This window comes from Macaca mulatta, chromosome 18, assembly GCF_049350105.2.
Source record: "Macaca mulatta isolate MMU2019108-1 chromosome 18, T2T-MMU8v2.0, whole genome shotgun sequence".
NCBI lineage: Eukaryota > Metazoa > Chordata > Mammalia > Primates > Cercopithecidae > Macaca > Macaca mulatta.
In genome coordinates this window covers 73,800,755-73,824,053 of record NC_133423.1, presented here as the reverse complement: position 1 = coordinate 73,824,053, position 23,299 = coordinate 73,800,755, and the positions used below count along the sequence as shown (strand labels likewise).

The 23,299-nt window shown below is 37.9% G+C and overlaps 2 protein-coding genes, 1 non-coding gene and 1 pseudogene across 4 annotated transcripts in view; 1 reads left to right on the top strand and 3 right to left on the bottom strand.

Moving 5' to 3' along the window:
- The window catches only part of NDC80 (NDC80 kinetochore complex component), a 45,880-nt gene extending 41,103 nt beyond the window's left edge, over window positions 1–4,777 (bottom strand). Inside the window, exons 1-4 of one of the 2 annotated variants that reach the window (XM_077974545.1) lie at window positions 4,637–4,768; window positions 3,243–3,352; window positions 2,652–2,711; window positions 1,260–1,337 (exon numbers count right to left, since the gene is read on the bottom strand). Coding sequence is in view for 1 of the 2 variants with exons in the window: in NM_001265902.1 (NP_001252831.1) it covers window positions 1,260–1,337; window positions 3,243–3,343 (179 nt within the window). In the remaining variant the exon portion in view is untranslated. 2 annotated transcript variants of the gene reach the window in all.
- Window positions 4,778–4,807: 30 nt separating this feature from the next.
- The window catches only part of METTL4 (methyltransferase 4, N6-adenosine), a 32,178-nt gene continuing 13,686 nt past the window's right edge, over window positions 4,808–23,299 (top strand). Inside the window, exons 1-5 of the mRNA XM_001087322.5 lie at window positions 4,808–5,165; window positions 8,660–9,483; window positions 12,185–12,247; window positions 18,927–19,296; window positions 21,245–21,314. Coding sequence (XP_001087322.3) covers window positions 9,088–9,483; window positions 12,185–12,247; window positions 18,927–19,296; window positions 21,245–21,314 — 899 coding nt within the window. The 5' untranslated portion in view covers window positions 4,808–5,165; window positions 8,660–9,087. The remainder of the gene's footprint in view (window positions 5,166–8,659; window positions 9,484–12,184; window positions 12,248–18,926; window positions 19,297–21,244; window positions 21,315–23,299) is intronic.
- Window positions 7,014–7,502, bottom strand: LOC100430162 (ubiquitin-conjugating enzyme E2 variant 1 pseudogene; annotated as a pseudogene).
- On the bottom strand, window positions 18,465–18,599 carry LOC114673911 (small nucleolar RNA U109). The gene has a single exon (XR_003724757.1). It is a non-coding gene; the product is annotated as a small nucleolar RNA U109 (small nucleolar RNA).

The following is a 23,299-nucleotide window of genomic DNA, read 5'->3' as shown; positions in this document are numbered from 1 at the left end:
TGTTTTTTAAAAGTTGAAAACATGTTATTTATGTTACCATGTAATGGATTGTTATTTTAAATTGAATATATATTTTAAATTTTTCTCAGTTTTACTTTCTACTACAGTTAATTTAGACAGATATAGCCCATAAAACAAAAGCACTGTGGAGTTCTCATTAACCTTTTAGACTGTAAAAAAAGACTAAAATGTTGGACTAGATGATGTTTTTTCATTTTACATTTATTTTTTTGAGACAGGGTGTTTCTCTGTTGCCTAGGCTGGAGTGCAGTGGCACTAACAAGGCTCACTGGAGCCTCGACCTTCTGGGCTCAAGCAAACCTGCCTAAGCCTCTTGAGTAGCTAGGATTATAGGCGTGCACCATGATGCTTGGCTAATTTTTAAATTAAAAAAAGTTTTTTTTTGAGACACAGTTTCACTGTCACCCAGGGTGGAGTTCACTGGTACGATCTCAACTCACTGCACCCTCCACCTCCTGGGTTGACGTGATCCTCTTGCCTCAGCCTCCCAAGTAAATGGGATTACAGGCATGTGCCACTGCCCCCGGCTAATAATTGTATTTTTTGTAGAGACGGGGTTGCACCATGTTGCCTAGCTGGGTCTTGAACTCCTGAACTCAAGTGATCTGCCCGCCTTGGCCTCCCAAAGTGTTGGGATTACAGGTGTGAGCCACCACACCTGGCTAATTAAAAACAATTTTTTTTTTGTAAAGACAGGGTCTTGCAATGTTGCCCAGGGTGGTCTTGAACTCTTGGACTCAAGATCATCTCAGCCCCCCCATCTCAGCCTCCTAAAGTGCTGGGATTACAGGTGTGAGCCACTGCACCTGGTCTACATGCCTGCCTGGCTAATTAAAAAAATGTAGAGTCAGAGTCTTGTCGTGTTGCCCAGGCTGGTCTTGGACTCCTGGACTCAAGCAATCCTCCCATCTCAGCCTCCCACAGTGCTGGGATTACAGGTATGCCACCATGCCTGGCCACTCCTTATTTTAAAATGTGATGACTCCACTGTGTCTGAAAGCTAGGTATAGAATTTTCGATCAACTATTTACTTGTAACAATGAAAGTGGTCTGAATGTGTTAGCTATAGTGTCTAAAGCAGATATAACCTAAAATTTTAACCATTTAAAATCAGAGGAAAACTAGATTATAACTTTTCTCTCGAAAGGAACCACGTCATTTAATGTATTTGTTCTCTGAGGGCAACAATGTATGGCTATAAGAATCCCTTTATTAGAGCTAATAAAAAATATAATTACCTTTTGCCAAATAGTGAGACTTTTCTTTCAGATGTTGGTTTGTTTATACTCAACTTTCCAAAGGTTGGTCTCTCTTTGCTTTAAAGAAAAATAGAAAACAACTCTTTAAAATAAAAATAAAAATTAGCCTGAGAAACTTTTAGAAATATGTTAGAACCAACAACTCTTCCCCACTACATATAAAAATAATTCAAAAATCATAAAAATGTTTAGCAGTCATGAAAGCTGTCACAAACAGGATGGGCTACACACGGTACTATAAGTTATAATGCTTGTAATGTTGGGGGACCAGCAGAGGTCCCTCTGGCATATGTACCCTGTGGTAGATTTAGTCTTTGTTTTAACCTCAGCATGGTCTGTTTTACTCATCTCATTTTTAATAACTATCTAAACATTTTCTACCCTAAATTTGCATTTCCAAAGGGTAAAAACAAGGTGAAAAACACCCCTGAAGGTAAAGAACAAGATAGAAAATTTGTAACTCAAAGACACAGAACATACTTTCAGGCCTAAATATCATTATTATTATTACTTTCTAATTTTAAATTAACAGAAAAAACTAAAAATTGACACATAATTATACCAATTTATGGGGTAGATAGTGATGCTGTGATACATATAATGTACAGTGATCAGATCAGGGTAATTACCATATCCATCATCTCAAATATTTATCATTTCTTTGTGTTGGGAACAGTCAATATTCTCCTAGCTATTTAAAACTATACAATATGTTATTGTTAACTATAGTCGTTATACAGTGCTATAGAACAACAGAACTTATTCCTCCTATTTAGCTATAATTTTGTGTCCTTTCACAGATCTCTCCCTATTTCCCTCTTCTCTTTACCCTTCCCAGCCTGTAGCATCCATTTTATTTTTTACTTCTATGAGATAAACTTTTTTCAGCTTTCACCTATGAGAACATGTGCTGTTTAATTGTCTATTCCCGGCTTATTTCACTTATTTGCCAAGACAAAGAAAAGTGTAGGTAGGAAGTCCAGTTAAGACAAAATGGTCGAAGGTAAGGCTTGTTATGCAGATTTAAATCTTTGGCTTCTCTCCTGAACAAAAATCCTATCTACATTATGATTTCCATTATCTTAACCACATTTACATTTTTTTTTTCTTTTAGAACCTACTCTGTATCAGAATGTAGCTGCACTTATTACATTATCTAAACTGCAGGCAAAAAACAATGGTGACCTTTTAGCTTCTAATACAATTAAAGGCATAACGTCTTTTTGGCATAAGTAATGTATAACAGCACAAAAATTTTCCTGGTTTACAGTATTCAAAAGGAAAAATATATAAATATTTCAGATTTCTAAAAGTAGCATAGGCTCATGCTATGTAAATCCAACTAATTTAAAAACAGCAAGTAATTCGTACCTCGGTCCTAGAGAAGAATTTACACAGCTCTACAATGGCTTACAGATCGCCTTCTCTTATCTGGAAGATAATCACTCATAATGAAAAACTATAGTTTTATGATAGCAAGTTCTTTCAGATATTTTTTCCAGCAGATCTTGAGGAATGAGTTTGGGGGAGTGGTGTTTTGTAGGCTGTTACTATATTATACCTTATTATGAGAGCAAATAATTTTGCTCTGATTTGACTGAAGCTTTGCTAATTGGAGATACCTCAGTGAACTGTAAGTTACAGCACAGAGTCCGCTTAAACAAGTAGCTCTAGCATAAAAGGGGAAAATAACAGAGTACTGAAGAAGAATTAACAGTCTTTTTAGGGGGTGCCTGGTAAAGCATTTGGCTTTGCGAATTTAAGAAATAAATGAGACACACAACACCTAGCAGAGTATCATGTCCACTTTTAGATTTCATTGATCTAAAATTAGGTACCCCTGGGAACAGACAAGATTCACCAAGACATCACTCATATTACATATTTGTATTAACTATTTTGATGATTGCTTGGCTTAAGATGGTAAGGCATGCAAGCTGGAACCACAAGGGAAATACTCACGTTTGAGGGGTATAGAGGCCTTGTTTATTTACATCCTGGGATCTTAGCTCCTGCATGGAGAGGCGGCCAGCACCACCGGTGGAAACTGAACTGCGCTTCATGCTGATGACCTACATTCACGAATTCAGTATTAAAAAAAAACCTTTCCAGACAGAGATGGTACATTAAGCAACTATTTATCCTTAAACAGAAAGGCAGTCAAGTTTCATCGTTTCTTCAGGATCATCTTTCCCCTGGGGTATCTGTATTTGTTAATGTGCACTGAAGTTCTCATTTGCAGGGAACATCTATTTAATTCCATTTAAAAATATTCAACATAAACATTTATTAACTGCCCACTATGTATAAGGGAGTGTGCTAGGCAATGCAGGAGATGCAAAGATGAGTAAGTTACGGTTTTTGCCTTCACAAAGGTATCCGTGGTAGCTAAAGCCCTGTCTATTACCCAGACCACATCACTGCTGTTGGCTGTGCGTACTTCAATAGGAAGACAAAAAAATTACCTCAAATTCTCTTATTCATCTCAAAATGTTTCCTTTTCTTTTGTTTCAGAGAATGGAACTATTCTGTTTTCCTAATGTCAATCTCTCCTGCTCTATCCTTAACCCATTGTTTCTCAATTACTGCCCTTTTGGCATCAATCTCCCCTTCAACAAGGATAAATCACCTGGTCCATAAAATGGTCTATAGGCTGCCTCCTTTTACAAGCCACAATAACAGGTCACTCCCTTCACATCTGCTAAACAGGTTGTCTCCTAGGATACACATGATTGACAAAACTTTTGATCCAGTCTCATCTCTGCACCCAGACTTCTCAGGTCCTGCCCTGGCTTTCAGGAAGGTGACAATCCTTTTACTTCTCTGGGTACTCCTTAATTTTTTACACTGATTACACTCTTCTTGGTTTTGGCCGCCTATTTCTTCTTCGATGTGCGCTTGTTCATCTATTCAACTTTTCCACCCACACCTGTGTGTCCACGTTTAATCTCCACTTACAGTGTACTCTCATGATTTAAGATGAAGACTTCTACGCAGTCCTACACGGCCACTAAGAAGCTACACTAGTATTTGGACGCAACCCACCCAACGCATCCTCTCTTGTCCATCTCTTTCCGCCCCCTTCAATCCTTCCCCGTTTCCTCTCCCGAGCCTCCACTCCTCATCAGTGTTCCCCAGGCCCTTCTCTTTCCTCCTTGGGAAATCGTTGCCACTAGAAATTTAATGGACCCCATGAAACCAGCGCCTCGCACAGTTTTGGCCTCGAGGCTTCTCTCAACAGCACACACACACCAAAACATTGCCTTAGGACCTCTAAATTGAAGTCATTTGCGCCATTACTTTCTTCATCCAGAACAGTTCTGCAGAAACAAAGTTAATCCAATGTCATCAGTCACCTTTTATCCAGTTTCCTGACACGACTCAGGGACCAAATTTCTGTAAACCGTGCAAGTATCCGCTAGATAGGACAGCAGTCATCAAAACACCAGCTCCTTCCTCAGCCCGCCAAGGCCGTTCGAATTTGAAATTCTCCGCCGGCGCTGACGTCATTACGCACGACGCGCTCCGTAACTTTCCTGCGACCGCCTGGTCTCTGGAAGTATGTGTGCTGGTCGCGCCCAGCCGCCTCACCCAAAACTGGTGTCTGTGGGACAGTGTAAGCGTCCCTTCGAGGTCGGACCCCGTCTTTAGGGCACGACCCCTAAAGTTAGGTCTGAAGACCCGTGGGCAGCCTGAGCGCTCCAACTAGCCCTGGAAACGTTTTTCCGTACAGCAACATGGCGGCGCCCGTGGACTCTTAGTAAAGAAGAAAGCTTTTTTTTCTGTGGACTGAAAGGGGCGTTTTTCATGATCAGTATTTAGATGGGTGCTGTTTTCATAGGAGAGTCTGGGAAGGCGGCGTCCGCTTCTCTGACAAGGGAAGAGGTGAGGTGGGAGAGGGGCTGCGGAGTGGGGGCGGTGGGCTCCAAGGATTGCGTTGGTACGGCTGCCGCCGAAATTCGGGGTCAGTATTTGATCACTTGCCGGTGTCTCACAGTCCTCTAGTGGTGGCTGACCTGTGAGAGGCTAGGAAGAATCCGAGTGGTTGGGGGCGGGCGGCGAGAGAGTGGATGTGAAGCAGAGACGCAGGAGAGGGGTACACTAAGAACGGTAACAGTAAATCACTTTGCTAAAATAGGATTTCCTCACTGCTGTGAGTTTGAACCCAGAAACAGGCACTGCCTGGTACCTGGAGAGTGGTGGTGATGAAAGATCTCACAGCTCCAGGAAGTCTGGATACTTGGGTCTGGTAGCAATTGTGCCATTAACTAGCGTTGTTATTTTTGGGCAGGTTGCCTTTCTGCTCTGAGTTTCAATTTTCCCTTCTGAATTTCTAGCTTTCACTAGCCATTCCAGGACCATTTGACCTCAGCTGTGGCCTATGAAGGGGATGGGGAGGAACCAAGGATTATATTAATATAAAAATTGTATTAAAATTAGACAACAGCCCGATAATAGAAAGTCTCCTTGTGGAATACTGTTAGCTTAAACTTTACCTACAGATTGTTAAATCCTTAGCACTAATGTTTTCCCCAGAAAATATTAATGGAAACATCGTTTGCTTTTCAGACTAGATAGTTGTTGCTTCAAAAGGTGGTTTTACACAAATATGAAATTTAAAAAAACTTTAGTACAGAAAGAATTGCTTGTATTTCGGTATACATCCACAGTTCAGCATTTAGTGGTACTGGCAGCAATTTGCCAGGAAGTCAAGCCTGACAATTTCCTGATACTCCTGCTGTGCACCCCAAGTTCTTAATCCCTGCTGAGGATCTTGAGAAGCAGCAGCACCAAAACCAAAGTAGGCACCAAATTCAAGGTTCTTTTGGTTCCAGTTGTCACATTTCAAGCTAGACTCCAATAGATTGCAAGGATGATCAAATGAGAGCCCTGTTTAAAACTTCAATTTTTAAGAGCAAGCACAATTGCAGGAAAAGAAAACAATTCAGAGGGATCATGTGTGCTTACAGTTGTCTTCATGTGGCCTTTTCCCAGGTTTAACTACCAAAGACCCTGAGAGCCGGGGTGTCTGAATAACCCTGGTGACTCTTCTTTTCACCATATCAAAACCTGAGTTAAAAGCCTGATGATAACAGCAGAAGGTGGCAGGGCTGAGGACCCAATATTCATTCCCTAGGCTGGTGGAGAGTGAATAAATGTGCTTCCAACCTTACCTTATGGCTTCTGGTCAAAGCAAGGAAGTGTTGGGTGGTGACAGTGCAAAAAGAGACTTGACGGGGAGGGAGCAGCATCTCTTGATAAAGGTGGGGAAGAGAAGATATGGGGAAAGCCCTGAATTCCTCATGGAAGGCAAGTCTCAGAGGGGAGCAGAGTGGAGGGCTTATGATCTGTGCTTTGGCCAAGGTGGGAGTGGAAGAGGTGGGGACAGGACAGTGGTTTGGAAGGAGCATCATTGAATACTTAAACTGAGTGCCCACACACTCAGCAGTGGTCCCACAGGCTGTGAACTTGGCATCTACTCTAGCGAGCCTCCCAGGCTAGAGGGCTGTTGCAGGGGGTGGGGGTGGGAGGCAGGGAGAGTGGTAGGGGGAGAAGGCAGAGACCCCAGGACATGTAAGAGCAGCAAGGTGATTGTGTGATGTCTTTCCACAGTTGAATTAGATGTACCTCACCAGTTATGAAGGGGATCAATTTAAATATACTTTCTTGATCCTGTCGCTTGACAGGATGATTTGTTATAGCACAACTTACATATTTCAAATGGACAAAAAAGTATCATTCACAGATTCTTAAGATACATTTCTTTTGAATAGGAGCAGCCTTTCTAGTACTTCGAGGTCTACAAGATGTATCTAGAAAATTTACTGTTGAAAATGAAGACTGCTTAAATTCAATGGGAGTGGGGAAAAGGGACTGTGGTTTTTCTTTTTGATTGATTGCTGTAACACTGTCTTTCAGGCTGCTGAGGGAGTTTCATGTTTTCTTTAGATGTCATTAGGTGTCCAACCTCTTGTAAGACAACTTTGATGCTATGTGAATTCTGCTATTTTGCTGGCACTGAAATGGCTCTTGAGTCCACCACTCCTTTAGAACAGCTAATTCCATATTAATTTTTGTTACACATCTTACAGAGGGGAGTGCTGCTGGGTATTTAGGTCCACATTCTATTTTAAGGCTGTATATTCCGTTTTCGTAAATTGTTCTTGGAGGCCCAATTATCATCCCTGTCCATTTGGTAAGGGTCATGTCTTTATCATCTTCAAGACTCTAGCTAACTGTGCCATCTCATACTCCTTTCTTTTTTCTTTTTTTTTTTTTTGAGATGTAGTTTCACTCTTGTTGCCCTGGCTGGAGTGCAGTGGTACAATCTCGGCTCACTGCAACCTCTCTCTCCTGGGTTCAAGTGATTCTCATGCCTCAGCCTCCCGAGTAGCTGGGATTACAGGTGCATGCCACCACGCCTAGCTAATTTTTGTACTGTTAGTAGAGACGGGGTTTCACCATGTTGGCCAGGCTGGTCTCAAACTCCCAGCTTCAGGCCATCCGCCTGCCCCGGCCTCCCAAAGTGCTGGGATTACAGGTGTGAGCCACCATGCCTGGCCACCCCTTTCTAACCTTCTTCAGGTTCTTCCAACAGTTGGAAATTGAGAGTTACTCCTACTCCTGAGCCTGTGGTGGCTGCCATCATGTGTCACTGTCACTCTTAGGCTGGCCCTTTCTTCCCTCTAATTCATTTCTGACACTATTTATATCTCGAGATAGTGTCACATCTCCCAGATTCATTGTATAGACATGAGTAATTACATCATTGGTCAGTGGTGATCAACTCAGCCTTCATCCCTGCACTCGGTAAGGCTGCAGGGGCTGTGAGCCAGGAACTGTGGATGAATACCAATGTACATCATAATATCACTTATGGAGTTAGAAATTTGAATCTAAATGCTATGATTATTAGTGCCATTAGTCACTCATTTATTTATTATTCTGTCCCCTCTTAAAGTTCTCCACCACACTGGATTTAGAAAGCAATATTTAGAATTCTAATCCATCTTTTGAACAAAAGTTGGTTCTGAGAAACCTAGTTACCCAAATGGTATTGCTCAGAACCTATTACAGATCTAGACTCTTAACCTTGCAGTTTTGGTAGGGTTTAATGCTTCTGATGTGCTGTTAAAATTGCATTTTCTCTGACTAGAACAATTTTTTCTTTTAACCTTATTACTCCATCGGTAGTAGTGATTAAGCAGGGCAGCTGATACTGGAGAATGGGCTGACTTATTATGACAAGTGTAGTTTGAAAAAACGAGGGATTACCTGCTAACAGCACCTTCTGAAATTCTGTGCCCCTCTCTAGATAGGTTTATCTCATTAAAACGGGTGAATTCAGGTAGCTAATATAGTGTTCTTTGCTTTTACAGGATACTTTGTCCTTTTAAGGATTCAGTGACTTCGTGACTTGGAGGATAGTGGCTAGACCCAAGGACCAAAGCAAGAAGTCGTGGGGGGCCCAGAAAGACAGGAGGATCACATTGAGATTCCAGACATAAGATCAGGTTTTAACCCCTTTTGGCCAAATTTAGGCTGAAAATGTTGAATTATCAACTCTGAAGTTAAAAAGAAAGTTTATATTAAAACATTGCAATTTTCCTTAGAATTTCTGTATATATTAACATATCATGAATGCTAAATTCTCTTCAATGTGCATGTCAGGTTTATGTACTTGTACATCACATCTGTGTGTATGAAGTGTATGTTTATTGAAATACAAGACATTTAAGAAGCTGATCTGGGAAGTTGGATTTTACTTCTAGTTCCTAATTCCCAGAGGCTTTTTTAAAGGAAGGGAATGTCTGTGGTTCACCAGTTGTCAGCTGGGTGGTTACTGGATCATCTTTCTTTTATCAACAAGATAAACTATCAACTTCACCAGCATCATGAACCTTGTTGCAGTAAAAATGAGTTCAGTACTTCTGTTCACTTTGAGTCTCTTCAAATGGATTCTGTGTCCTCTTCTGGAGCCTGTGCTGCATTTATTGCTTCTGACCCTACCACTAAGCCAGAGAATGATGATGGAGGAAATTATGAAATGTTCACACAAAAATTTGTTTTTCGACCTGAACTGTTTGATGTCACCAAACCTTATATAACTCCAGCTGTTCACAAAGAATGCCAGCAAAGTAATGAAAAGGAAGATCTGATGAATGGTGTTAAAAAAGAAATCTCCATTTCTATTATTGGGAAGGTAGAAAGTTTAAAGAAATACTTATTTTTCTGCAGAAAACGTAATTGAGATTTATCATCTAAATGTCTTAAATATCTGATGATTCATTAAGTATGAAGAAGAATCAATAAAACCCAAGAAGGCTTTAGCATATCCAAAATAATTTGTAGCTTTTTTCTAGCTTCAACTATTCTTAGAGGACCAAATTGCATAGCATTTCAAAAATAAGCAAAGTTGGCTGGGAAGTGAATTCTCTGTAAATTAAGCAAAGAAAATAAACCCAGACAGAAAAAAAAAAAAAAAAAAAAAAACCAAACAAAAAACTCCCAAAAAATCCTTTTCTTGATTAGGCATTTGTATTAATGAATATGTTCACAACTGTTTTTGCTTTAAAAAAAAAGTTTTTCTGCAAAATTTCTAAGCCGTAAGTGGTTTTTTGGAGGTTTTTAGAGAGCTATCCCTTGGAGATAATGTAATAAAAGTTTGTAAGAAGGGTGATTGTTTTAAAAGTTTCTAGTGATACAAGTAGAAAGCTCCTGTGGTAAATATACCCGTTTGTAAAGTGTATGTATTTGTATATTCACACTGGTGTAGTCTTTTAGTAGAGTTTTGAGAATGCCATACAGGATCAAATTAATTATGCTTTAATACTTTTTATATCTTTCAGGAGTTTAGAGGTGATTTTACAAAGTCCGTTTTAGGTAGATGATAATCAGGATTTTCTTTTTTTAAATTTTTATTATTATACTTTATGTTCTAGGGTACATGTGCATTTTCTTTTTTAGTGATAGGATTAACATTCATTACTCACGGACGAAACATTTGAGCTCTTTCTATGTGCCATTGTATGCAGAGTGATGAAACAAGATAAACATAATCCCTCCCTCATGGATCTTATAAATAGGTGGAGAAGAAAGATATTAAATATGAAAGTTTGTTGAGAATTAGAATAAGGGAAGTAATAAGGAAAATACGTTTTCTGAAGTAGAACTTTTTAATGTTGTGACTTTTGTGCATATTTTTCTTTTTTTAATTTTAATTTTAATTTTTAACTTTTAAGTTCACAGGTACATGTATAGGGTTGTTATATAGATAAACTTGTGTCATGGGGGTTTGTTGTACAAATTATTTCATCACCCAGGTATTAAGCCTAGTACCCATTAGTTATTTGTCCTGATCCTTCCCCTCCTCCCATCCTCTGACCTTCACCCTCCAGTAGGCCCCAGTGTCTGTTGTTCCCCTCTATGTGTTCATGTGTTGATCCCCCTTTTTTTTTTGAGATGGAGTCTTGCTCCCAGGCTGGAGTGCAGTGGTGTGATCTTGGTTCACTGAAACCTCTGCCTACCAGGTTCAAGCAATTCTCCTCTCTCAGCCTCCCGAGTAGCTGGGATTACATGCGTCCACCACCATACCTGGCCAATTTTTTGTATTTTTAGTAGACACCTTGTTGGCCAGGCTGGTCTTGAACTCTTGATCTCTGGTGATCCACCTGCCTTGGCCTCCCAAAGTGCTGAGATTATAGGCATGAGCCACCAGGCCCAGCCCCCTTTTTTCTTCCATCAAATATTTATTGGTCATCTACTGTGTGTCATGCACAGAAAAGAAAATATTTAGTGTTGGCTGAGGTCTTAGTAAAATAGTATGTTGTAATATAAGTAATTCAGATAATAACAAGCCTTTGTAAAGGACTTTATAGTTTGCAGGGTATGGGCATTAATTTTTAATGTTTAATCTCTTAGGCTGGGTAAATTTCTCATAACATGGAAAAAGAATAGATGAGCCTATGTAATAAATGTAATCTTGATGACACTGTCTGATATGCTAAAGCAAATTATACAATACTAACTCAATTTATTTATGTAGCCAACCAACATTTATTGTTAGCTTGCTAAGAGTTTGACACAAGGTAAACACTGGGGTTTCAGCAGTAAAAAGTACAAAGTCCTTACTCTATATTACATGGCCTTATGTGTTCTTTTCTATGGAATTGTTAGATATAGAACAGTGTTAATATAAATCTGATTCATACCTAACCCTCAGATCAGTCATAAGGTGCATTGGAATTTCTTTTGATGATAGCATCTGGCTAGTTCCTCTCCTCAGAAATGAAGGAAATTGAGAATAATTATACCATATATAAAGTCATAGATAGCACTAGTAACTTCATACAGTGTCATAGTTTCCTTGTATTTCATGGGCGCTGATGCTACACTTTATCATGTGGAACTAGTTCTTTTTTTTTTGAGACGGAGTCTCACACGCTATTCTCCTGCCTTAGCCTCCCAAGTAGCTGGGACTACAGGCGCCTAACACCATGCCTGGCTAATTTTTTTTTTGTATTTTTAGTAGAGACGGGGTTTCACCATGTTAGCTGGGATGGTATTGATCTCCTGACCTTGTGATCCGCCCGCCTCGGCCTCCCAAAATGCTGGGATTACAGGTGTGAGACACCGCGCCTGGCCGGAACTACTACTTATTAATAGCAGATAAAGCTGAGGTGACATTTTACAATCCATTTTGTTTATGTCGTTGTTTTTAATTTACTTTGGGAAAACTTACCCCCTCAGTCTATACCCTTTGCATTGATTTTGACCTCAGTAGACAATTATTACTATTATTAATTATTATTAGACTGAGATATAAGACATAAATAATGTTATAATGATAAAGCAAAATATTAACGGCACCATAACTTTTCCTCTATAATTGATCTACCCTTTAGAAGCGTAAAAGATGTGTTATTTTCAATCAAGGTGAATTGGATGCGATGGAATACCATACAAAGGTAAGTGTAAAATGTTCGTTGATCACATTGGAAGATTAATATGAAGTAGTAGAGAATAAATGAACAATATAAATAAGGATTTTTTTTCAAAATCAAGCAATCATTTTGATCAGGCTTGGCACTTAATATATTTATTGTTAATTTTATAGTGATGAACAGTTTAAACCAGTTTTGTCTGTTTTTTTTTTTTTTTTTTTTTTTTGGGACAGTCTCATTCTGTTGCCCAGGCTGGGGTGGAGTGGTCGTGGTGCAATCTCAGCTCACTGTAGCCTCCTCCTCCCGGGATCAAGCAGTCTCATGCCTTGGCCTCCTGAGTAGCTGGGATTATAGGCATGTGCCACCATGCCCTGCTAATTTTTTGTATTTTTAGTGGAGATGGTGTTTCACTGTGTTGGCCAGGCTGGTCTCGAACTCCTGAGCTCAGGCAGTCTGCCAGCCTCAGCCTCCCAAAGTGCTAGGATTTTACAGGAGTGAGCGACTGTGTCTAGCCTACACCAGTTTTTATTGAAACTTCATGTACTTCTATTAGTTTAAATATTTAACAAAGTAAACTTATGCTATATTGGTTAAGTTTAGAGATTTTAGATATTATAAAATCCTATTGTCTATAATATAAACAACATATAGACAATGTAATAAAACAATTTAATATAAACAATATAATAAAACCATATATTAAGATAGTGGCAGAAGAGAGCATGAGTAATGTGAAGGATATGTTTCTAGAACTTAGCGATAAATGAGATCAGATAGTTAAAGAAATGAGAAGAAACAGAATGAACACAAATATTTTAAGCTTAATTTTTTTTTTTTTTTCCCGTGGGGCACCAGGCTGGTCTGGAACTGCTGGCCTCATGATCCACCCACCTCGGCCTCCCAAAGTGCTAGGATTACAGGCATGAGCCATTGTGCCCGGCCTCTACTGGATTTTATTTGCTAATATTTTATTTGGGACAGTCATAAGAGAGATTGGTCTGATATATTTACTTCTTTGGTCTTATATATAATTATATATGTAAATATGTAGGATGTTTGCACACTGGAGAACTTATTAGCCCTCTCGTGTTGAAAGCTAGAAGTTTTCCTTCTTTTTACTTTCCAATTTTCTGGAGCAATAGAAAAAGAATTGGGATAATTTATTCTTTAAAAGTTTGATAAAGTTTGATAGAACCCCGCTTTGTAACCATCTCAGTGTGTTGCTTTTTGTGGTGGATACTTTTTTGGCAGCTTTCCTTTTTTTCTCTTTTCTTTTTTCTTTATTTATTGATAGAAGAATTTAATGGGGAGGCTTTTTCTCTGGGCACTGCTTTAGCAACATTCTGGAAGTTCTGATGTGTTGTGTTTTAATTGTCATGCGGGAAGGTTTTTAGTAACAAAATCAGGTTTTTAAATAGAGAACAGGATTTTCAGGTTTTTTGTTTCTGTTGATGTCAGTTTTCACAAGTTTTATTTTCTAAGAAGTGCGTCCATTTCAGGCCAGACATGGTGGTTCATGCCTGTAATCGCAGCACTTTGGGAGGCCAAGGCAGGCGGATCACTTGATGTTAGGAATTGGAGACCAGTCTGAACAACATGGTGAAATCCCATCTCTACTAAAAATATAAAAAAATTAGCCAGGTGCATTGGTGGGCTCCTATAATCCCAGCTACTCGGGAGGCTGAGGGAGGAGAATTGTTGGAACCTGGGAGACGGAGATTGCAGTGAGCCGAGATAGTGCCACTCCATTCTAGCCTGGCTGACAGAGAGACTCCCTCTCAAAAAAATAAAAAACAAAAAACAGAAATGTGCTCATTTCATCCTAGTTGTCAAATTTGTTAGCATGAAGTCGTGTTATCTTATGCTTGCTTTTAGTGTCTGTAGGATCTGTGGTGATAATAACTTTTTCATTGCTTTTATTGGTAATCTGTGTTTTTTTTAAATAGGTAAAATATACATACAAAATTTACTGTTTTAACCATTTTTAGATGTACAATTTAGTGGTACTAAGTACATTCAGAGTGTCATGCCATCATTACCACATCCATCTTCACAACGTGTTCATCATTCCAAACTGAAACTATACATTAAATAGTAACTCCCCACTCCCCCTTCCTTTGCTGCCTAGTAGCTAGTATTCTACTTTCTGTCTCTGTGAATTTGCCTGCACCTCATATAAGTGAAATCACATAATACTTGTCCTTTTGCATCTGACTGATTTCGCTGTGTCTTCAAGGTTTGTCCATGTAGCATATATCAGAATTTCCTTCCTTTTTAAGGCTGAAAAATATTCCATTTTATGTAAATATTACATTTTGTTTATCCATTTGTTGATGGACTTTTGGGTAGTTTCTCCCTTTGGCTATTGTGAATAATGCTTCTCTGAAAATAGGTGTACAGATATCTATTCCAGTTCTTGCTTTTAATTCTTTTGGATATATACCCAGAAGTGGAATTGCTGGATTTTATCGTAATTCTGTGATTCAGTTTTGGAGGAACCACCACACAGCCTTCCACAGTGGATCTATCATTTCACATTCCTACTAGCAATACTCAAGGGCTCCAGTTTCTCCACATCCCTGCCAACACTGAATAGCTATTCTAGTAGGTGTGGAGTAGTATTTCATTGTGGTTTTGATTTGTATTTACCTAATGGTTAGTAATGTTGAGCATCTTTTTATGTGCTTGTTGGCCATTTGTATATTTTCTTGAGAGAAATGTCTGTTCATATCCTTTGTTCATTTTACAATTGGGCTGTTTGGTTTTTTTCTTGTTGAATTTTAGAAGTTCTTTATATATTCTGGATGTTAACCCTGTATCAGATATATGATTTACAAATATTGAAAGAACCAGCTTTTAATTTAGTTAATTTTCCTTACTATCTCTGTGTTTTCCATTTTATTGATTTCTGTTTTTTAATTATTTCTTTTGGTTTACTTTGCTCTTCTTTTTCTAACTTTTTTAATTTTTAATTTTCTTGGGTATTTTCTTAAAGTGGAATATGTCAGTTAACTTATATATTTTTTTGTTTTCTAACTTAAGCACTTGAAGCTGTAAGTTTTCCTCTAAATCACTGCTTTGGTTGCCTTCCACCTATTTTGATATTTTGTATTTTCACTTTGATTCAATAAAAAGTATTTTCTGATTGTCCTTATTATTTTATCTTTGACCTATATGAATTATTTAGAATTGTTCCATTTCATTTCCAGATAATGAGTTTATCTCAGTGTCTTCTTGTTCTTGATTTCTAATTTAAATCCAATGGGGCATAGAGCATACTTTTAGGATTTCAGTCCTTTTACATTTATCGAACCTCGTTTTATGGCCCAGCATATGAGTTATCTTTGTGCCTGTATTATATGCTTTTGGGAAGAATATGTATTGTCTATACATATTCTTTCCAAAAATTGTTAGATGCAGTGTTCTATGAATGTCAGATGCAGTGTTAAATGCATTGTTCTATGAATGTCAGATAAAGTTAGTTGATAGTGTTTTTCAGGACTTCTGGGTCTTTAGAGATTTTTGCATTAATTAATCTCTCACTTGCTGGGTAGCTTTTTAAGGTTGGTTTAGAATAGTATTTAAGGCTAATTATGCCCCTATACAGATGCAAGATCCATCTAATTACCTAATACCTCTGTCAAGAACTGTGAAGTGTCTGAAATTTTACCCTATTTGGAAGCTAACAAGTTAGCTTGCCTTAGTTTCATGGAATCTAGCAGAAGATAGGAGACTCCTAGGTCGGGGACAAAGGACTTTATTGCTTCTGGCACAGCATGTGCTTTATGCTCACAGGCTCCCTTTGCGCCCCATATCCCATGAGGACGATGGCAGTCAACCTAGTTGCATGCTGTGCATGCAGTTGGTTTGCTATGCATGCAGCGATTCTTTGATTCACAGCTAAGGGATCCCAAGCTTAAGGAACTCTCGTCTTTTAAGTGGGTTGTGAACAAACCTGTCCGACTTTTTGCCCCAGAGGGAGACTTTATTCACCTGGACAGCATACAAGTCTGTCCTCTGCCTTGGGGAGACACTGCTCCATCTTCCATGTTGTATACATATCCTTGGAAATTTTTTCTGTAACAAAAGCTGTCAGTGCCTCTGCTCAGAGATTCAGGATGAATTGTCTCCCAATTGCCCTGTGAATCATGAGGTGTTCCCATCTGAGTGGTAGAAACGGGCACTATTGTTGGCCCTAGGGAGCATCAGACACTTTAAAAAACATTTTTTTTTTTTTTTTTTTTTTTTGAGACGGAGTCTGGCTCTCTCGTCCAGGCTGGAGTGCAGTGGCCGGATCTCAGCTCACTGCAAGCTCCGCCTCCCGGGTTTACGCCATTCTCCTGCCTCAGCCTCCCGAGTAGCTGGGACTACAGGCGCCCGCCACCTCGCCCGGCTAGTTTTTTGTATTTTTTAGTAGAGACGGGGTTTCACCGTGTTAGTATTTTTAAAATTTTTGGGGTACTCCTTTTCCCAGCTTCTGATAGTTCCTTCACACACTTGTACTGATCAGTACATAGGTGAATTTCTCTAGTGTGCCTACCTGCAGATCTCGAGTTCTCTCTCTGTGGAGCTCTTTCCTCTCTGATAGTCTGTCCTGTACACTAGTAACTGTACTCTCATTTCCATCTCCTCAGCTGAGGGATTCTTCCAGACTCTGCTCAGATTCTTCCTTTCTGTGGCCTGGATGCTCTCTCCAGGCAATTTGCTAGGGCTATCGATTTCTTTCCCATCGCTTAGGGCTACTGCCCTTCCTTACCTAATGTTTTGAAAGCTCTTGTTACTGTTTCTCTTTGTTATTCCAGCCAGTGGAAGTCTCTGGCAACATTTCTCTTTATCACTGTTTCTTTTAGCAATTTGATTAGGATGTTACATAGTGCAGATTCCTCCTCCTCCTTTTCTCCTTCCTCCTCCCCTTACCGCCACCTCCTCCTCTTCTTCTTCAGCAAATTTGGAAATTTTCAGCCATTATTTCCTCAAACAGTTTTTCTGTCTTCATTTTGGACACATTTGGTCCTTTTTTTTATGTCTCTATGTCACTTCTTTCTATGCTCATTTTTTCCTTTACATCTTTGTACATATGAATATAATATAAATACTTTAATATCCTTTTCTACTTTTATTCCCAATATATTTATTTGGATTGCAAGTAAACCTACCTGAACTTTTCTACTAATTTTATCATCTGTGTCATTCCTATGTGTTTCCATTTGGTGATTTTTTTCCGTTTATAATAAATTTTTCTGCTTCTTTACATTCCTGGTAATTTTAATTTTTTTGTAAGATATTTCTACTTTAGCTTTTTGGGTAGTTCATATTTTTGTATTCCTGTAAATATTCTTCAGCTTTGTTCTCAGAAAACGTTTCTTTGCAACTGGGTGATCTTTCTGAGACTCTCTGTGAGCTTATTTATTTAGTTATGATCAGAGCAGACTTTGGTCTAGAGCTATTTTTTTTTTCTTCGAATTGCCAAGGCAATACCCTTGTGAATTGTCTGCCTGATGTTCTGTTTGTTATGAGGTTTTCCATTTTGACGTTGAGGAGCACTAACTATTCTCAGCCCTGGATGAGCCCTGGGCATTGTTTCCTCTAGTCATTTCTTCTGGTTCTTCCTTCCTTGGTGCTTGGTAGTTTCATCCCATGCATGTGTGGATCGTGAGTGGGCTGGAATTTTGGGCAGATCGCCTGCAGCTCTTAGGAGCTCTGTCTGTGCTCTCTCCTCTCTGACACCTTCCTTGGCCTTTCTAGACTCCAAGCTCCATCTCCTCAACTCAGAGAGACTGTTGGACTCTGCATGTGTCTTCCCTGTGCCTGGGAACTTTCTGAAGGCAGTAAGCTGGAGCAGTCCTTTGTTTTTGCTGTGTAGGGACCACTGTTCTACACTGCATGGCATCCGAAGTCTGAAAGCCTTTTTTTTTTTTTTTTTAAACCAACCAACCAAACAAACAAACATATCTTGTGCCTTTAAAAAAAGTAATTTCAGTTGAAAGGGTAAATCTGATCCATGATACTCCTTCTTGTCCAGAAGGGTAACTTGGGTTTTATTTTTTATAATTATTTTAGTTGTATTTTTACAAACCTTTGTTATATGTTTATTTTACAAAGTTATGTTTTTCTTTATAATTCAAGCTATGTTTTATGAAAGAAAAGATATGTTTATTTTAAAATTAGATAGCCAGAAAAATCTAAGATTAAATGTGTGATTTAAACTTCTCTCTATAGATTATTATTATTATTTTTTTTCTTATATAGGAGTAATATACTACCACTCAACCTCTATTGAAACGTTGGCGGCCCTGAGACCTCCTTTTGTAATTTAGCATGTGATAGATGTATTTCTGCCCCCAAAGGAATGAAGAGCAGATACTTCCTCATGCAATCCCTATAGATTAGAAATCCCATTTTCTTCTAGAAACATTCAAATTATCAAATTTACCTTATACATGTTTGAGGATATATTTTCTTATATATATTGTTTGGTTATTTAGTTGTCAGTGAATTTGTGAGGGTTGTTTCACTCTACAGTTGGAAAACAGCAGTTCAAAGGTGTGCTCACACATTCTTATCTTTTCATTGTAATACAGAATTATTTTACTGTAAGCGTTAAGGATATTGATTTCAATTTATAAACTCAGATATTCAAAGCGCAGTCAATGTTCTTTTTTAATGTCAATGTTCTTTTAATGTACTTAAAATTCTCTTTCAGATCAGGGAGCTGATTTTGGATGGATCTTTACAATTGATCCAGGAAGGTCTCAAAAGTGGTTTTCTTTATCCACTTTTTGAAAAACAGGACAAGTGTAGTAAGCCCATTACTTTACCACTTGACACCTGCAATTTGCCAGAATTATGTGAAATGGCAAAGCATTTGCCTTCTCTGAATGAAATGGAACATCAGACATTGCAATTGGTGGAAGAGGATACATCTGTTACAGAACAGGATTTATTTTTGCGAGTTGTTGAAAACAACTCTAGCTTTACAAAAGTGATTACTTTAATGGGACAAAAATACCTGCTACCACCGAAAAGCAGTTTTCTTTTATCTGACATTTCTTGTATGCAACCACTTCTGAACTGTAAGTAATTCTTGTTTGTTGTTAGACAAATATAATTTTTCTGTGGGCTGAAAGTTAAGAGCTAGTCTGAAATTTGAATATGGGTCAGCATTTATGAGGATAGGGTAAACACTTTTCCTCGTGTTATTTCTCTCTTAGGTTTAATTTTAAGGTGCTGACTTTTCCTTTTTTTAAAAAAATAAATTTTTATTATGAATAAAGAGTCAAAAGCTTATTTCGAAGAGAACAAATATGGTTATTTCTCTGTACTTAGGAATTCAGTATGCAGTTGTGTTTAACCAAATCACTTTTTTTTAACTTCTTCATAGCAAAGTAGAAACGCTTCAGTTATGAATATCGATTCCCGAATCATTCCTAGCCTTGTATAAAGGATACATTTTAAGCTAGTGTTCAAGCTCATTGTCTAAAATTTCTTGAAACATTTTCCTGTACAAAGTTAAAAAATTTACATATTGAAGTCCACAGTCACACAGACCTGTATTTGGCTTTAGATCCTGAAACTTATTTAACTGTGAGTCTTAGGGGTATTCATTTCACAAAACTGAGCCCTAGTCTCCTAATCTATAAAATGGACCTGATAATACCTGCTTCTTAGGGTCATTTTGAGGTATATTGATCAAATTGAGGTAGATTGGTCAAATTGAATTGAATTTCCTGTTTATTGTTATTGGGACTTTTTTAGCAAAATTTTAAGTTATTCGGCAACTACAACACAACTTACTAATGAAAAGCTTCTTTTAATTGCTATCAAGCCTTCTTACACATGAGTGGTTATCCGTGTAGCAGTGCCATAAATTCTTCAGAGTAAATGACAGGATAACAAATTAATGAGAAAACCATGCTATGCATGAACATTTTTTCTCTTCTTTTTGATCTTTGTTACTCTAATAGCTTACAAAATGTCACTTCTTTATTTTAATTTGCATTCTTTTGATTCCTTATGAGATTGCACACATTTATAAAAACATACCTATGTTTATAAAAGGGGGAGAAGGGACAGCTCTTCCTTACAGTATTGGAATTATTCCTTACATAATTGGAATTATTGATTCCAATGAATAAATTAAAGGAATGATGGATCTAGAGAATTTCCATTTGACAAACACCATAAAAATTGGATGTCAAAATAGTGGGTGAAAAGATGAGACAGGCTATTTTCATGGTCTTAAAGTATCTCCTCCCAAGATTCTTATTAATTACAAGGGAAAAACTGGTGAAACTCAGCAGATAACACTTTAACCAAAGACTTTTTAACATCCTTTACCTCCTGATATGTTGCACTGATAGGGGCATGGCAGGCATTACTTTGGTGGTTCTCTTGCCAAAAACAAATAACCTACATTTAATCATGAGAAAATACTAGACCCAGATTGAGGGATATCCTATAAAATAATTGGTAGCATTTAAAAGTTTCAAAATCATGAAAGATGAAGACCGAGGAACTTTTTCAGGTTGGAGTAGAGTTAGGAGGGATGGCAGCTAAATGCAATGTTTGATCCTGGCTTTGATCCTGAGTCTGAAAAAGTACATTAGTAAATAATTGGGGAAGTTTTATTATGGTCAATATGTCAGTTATAAAGGGTGAAATTGTTTTAAAATAAAAAGTAAAAAAAATGACCTAGATTTCTTGGGACTATATTAATATGGCTGCCAAGATGCATAGGTAATTCACAGATCATTAGGTTCAGCTTACTGAGCTATGGTCATCTGCAGGTAGTCTCTGTAAAAATTGCAGTAGGTGAAAATTATGATACAATGCTAGAGGTAAGGGAAACATCTAATATTTAATGATAAATTACTCTGTTTGAATAAATGCGATGTATACAGATCCTTTCAGTGCATTCCATTATATTCCATAGTTAAATCACTTGAGTTTTGAAGAACATGTTTAGTTTTTAAAGTGATCACATAGAGAAGGTATTTTCTGAAATTGTATCTTTGTTTTCAGATAGGAAAACATTTGATGTAATTGTGATAGATCCGCCATGGCAGAACAAATCAGTTAAAAGAAGTAATAGGTAAGTGGAAATGAATTAACTGTTAGAAATGCTTTCTAAAAAGCCTGTAGTGCTTTGTACGTGATAGTTTAATATACTATTGGTATTACTTCATGATATAGGTTATCTGAAACTCCTAAAATGCTTTCAATAGTTTTAACAGTTTAATTTCCTTAACTAGTTAATTCTCTTGAACTGTAACTATATATAAGTGTAACAATGTCAAAAGTAGTGCATTTATTAATCACCATAAGCAGTTCAGGGCTGTTTCTGCAACATATCTGTCTTCTTTGGTATCAAATTCTAAAGTTTAGAAATATGTGCCAAAATATTTCTAGTTTTCCTTAATAATGTGTTATGAATGAATTTATCTAATTCATTCTTAAATTTGTTTTTATTTTTAATTTTTTAGTTTATGTTACATCTTAGGGTGATATGTTCAATTAGTTACTAAGATGATATTTCCTTTCAATAGCATTAAACGTTTTTTTCCTTTCAATTCTTTTTTTTTTGAGATGGAGTCTCACTCTGTCGCCAGGCTGGAGTGCAGTGGTGTAATCTCGGCTTACTGGAACCACCACCTCCTAAGTTCAAGCCATTCTTCTGCGTCAGCCTCCCGAGTAGCTGGGACTACAGGCGCATACCACCATGCCTGGCTAATTTTTGTTTTTTCAGTAGATATGGGGTTTCACCATATTGGCCAGGCTGGTCTCGAACTCTTGACCTCATGACCTGTCTGCCTCAGCCTCCCAAAGTGACTGGGATTACAGGCATGAGCTACCGCGCCTGGCCTTTTCCTTTCAATTTTAATAAATGTCTTCAGTTACATTTTCTCTCACTTTTCAGTTTTCTAGACTGAAAAATTCCAATTTCCTTGACTTAAACTTCATATGAAATTTCTTCTTCTCCACAGTGATCCTCACCTTTCTTATGCATCTTATGAACTGTGCCAGTAGGATTTGTTTCTTTTGTTTTCTTTTTCTTCTTCTTCTTCTTTTTTTTTTTTTTTTTTGAGATAGGGCCTCACTCTGTTGCCCATGCTGGAATGCAGTGATGCAATCACAGCTCACTACAGCCTCAAACTTCTGGTTCAAATGTGCCTGCTGCCTCAGCCTCCTGAGTAGTTGGGACTGCAGGTGCATGCCACTACACTCGGCTATTTAAAACATTTTTTTTGTAAAGACAGTGTCTTGCTATGTTGCCCAGGTTGGTCTTGAACTCCTAGTCTCAAATGATCCTCCTGCCTCAGCCTCCCATAGTGCTGAGACTACACATGTGAGCCATCATGCCTGGCCAGATTTGTTTCTTTTAAAGTTGCAAGAATCATACAAAGAATTCATGTATCTCTTTTCTGTGTGTGTAGATATCTATATCTTTATATAATTTTTTTGTGAGTTACTTGAGAATGGATTAAGAGAAAGGGAAAGGTACCCTTGAATATTTCAGTATGTATTTCCTAAAAACAAAGATAATTGTCTTACATAACGTAATTATCAAAATAGGTAATCAACACTGATAAATATTATGTACAGATATTTTTCAGGTTACACTGATTGTCCCAGGAATGTTCTTTGTAGCAAATAAAATTCTGGATTATACATGTTCAGTTGTCATATTTCTTTAGTATCTTTTAACTCTCTTTCTTTGGCTGATTTTAATTTGTATCCTTACCCTTGAGAAATTGTAACTGAATATAAAAGCTTTCAGTAAGTTTTGTTTGTTTAGCAAATTTTTGATTCTGTGGGTTGCTTTGGAAACTACCTTAACTTGTAGTTGGTTTTTGAAGTGAGGTGTCTTGAGGACTGGGCCTTCAAACTTTGCAGTTTGGCTAACTCTGGGCAATACATTTTTATTAATAGTTCTCTTGGATGTGTACCTAGGAGTAGAATTACTGCACCATGTAATTCTATCTTTAAGTTTTTGAGGAGCTATCAAACTATTTTCTACAGTGCCTGCAGCATTTTTTATTCCCACCAGCAATGAGGGGTCTAGTTTTTCTACATTCT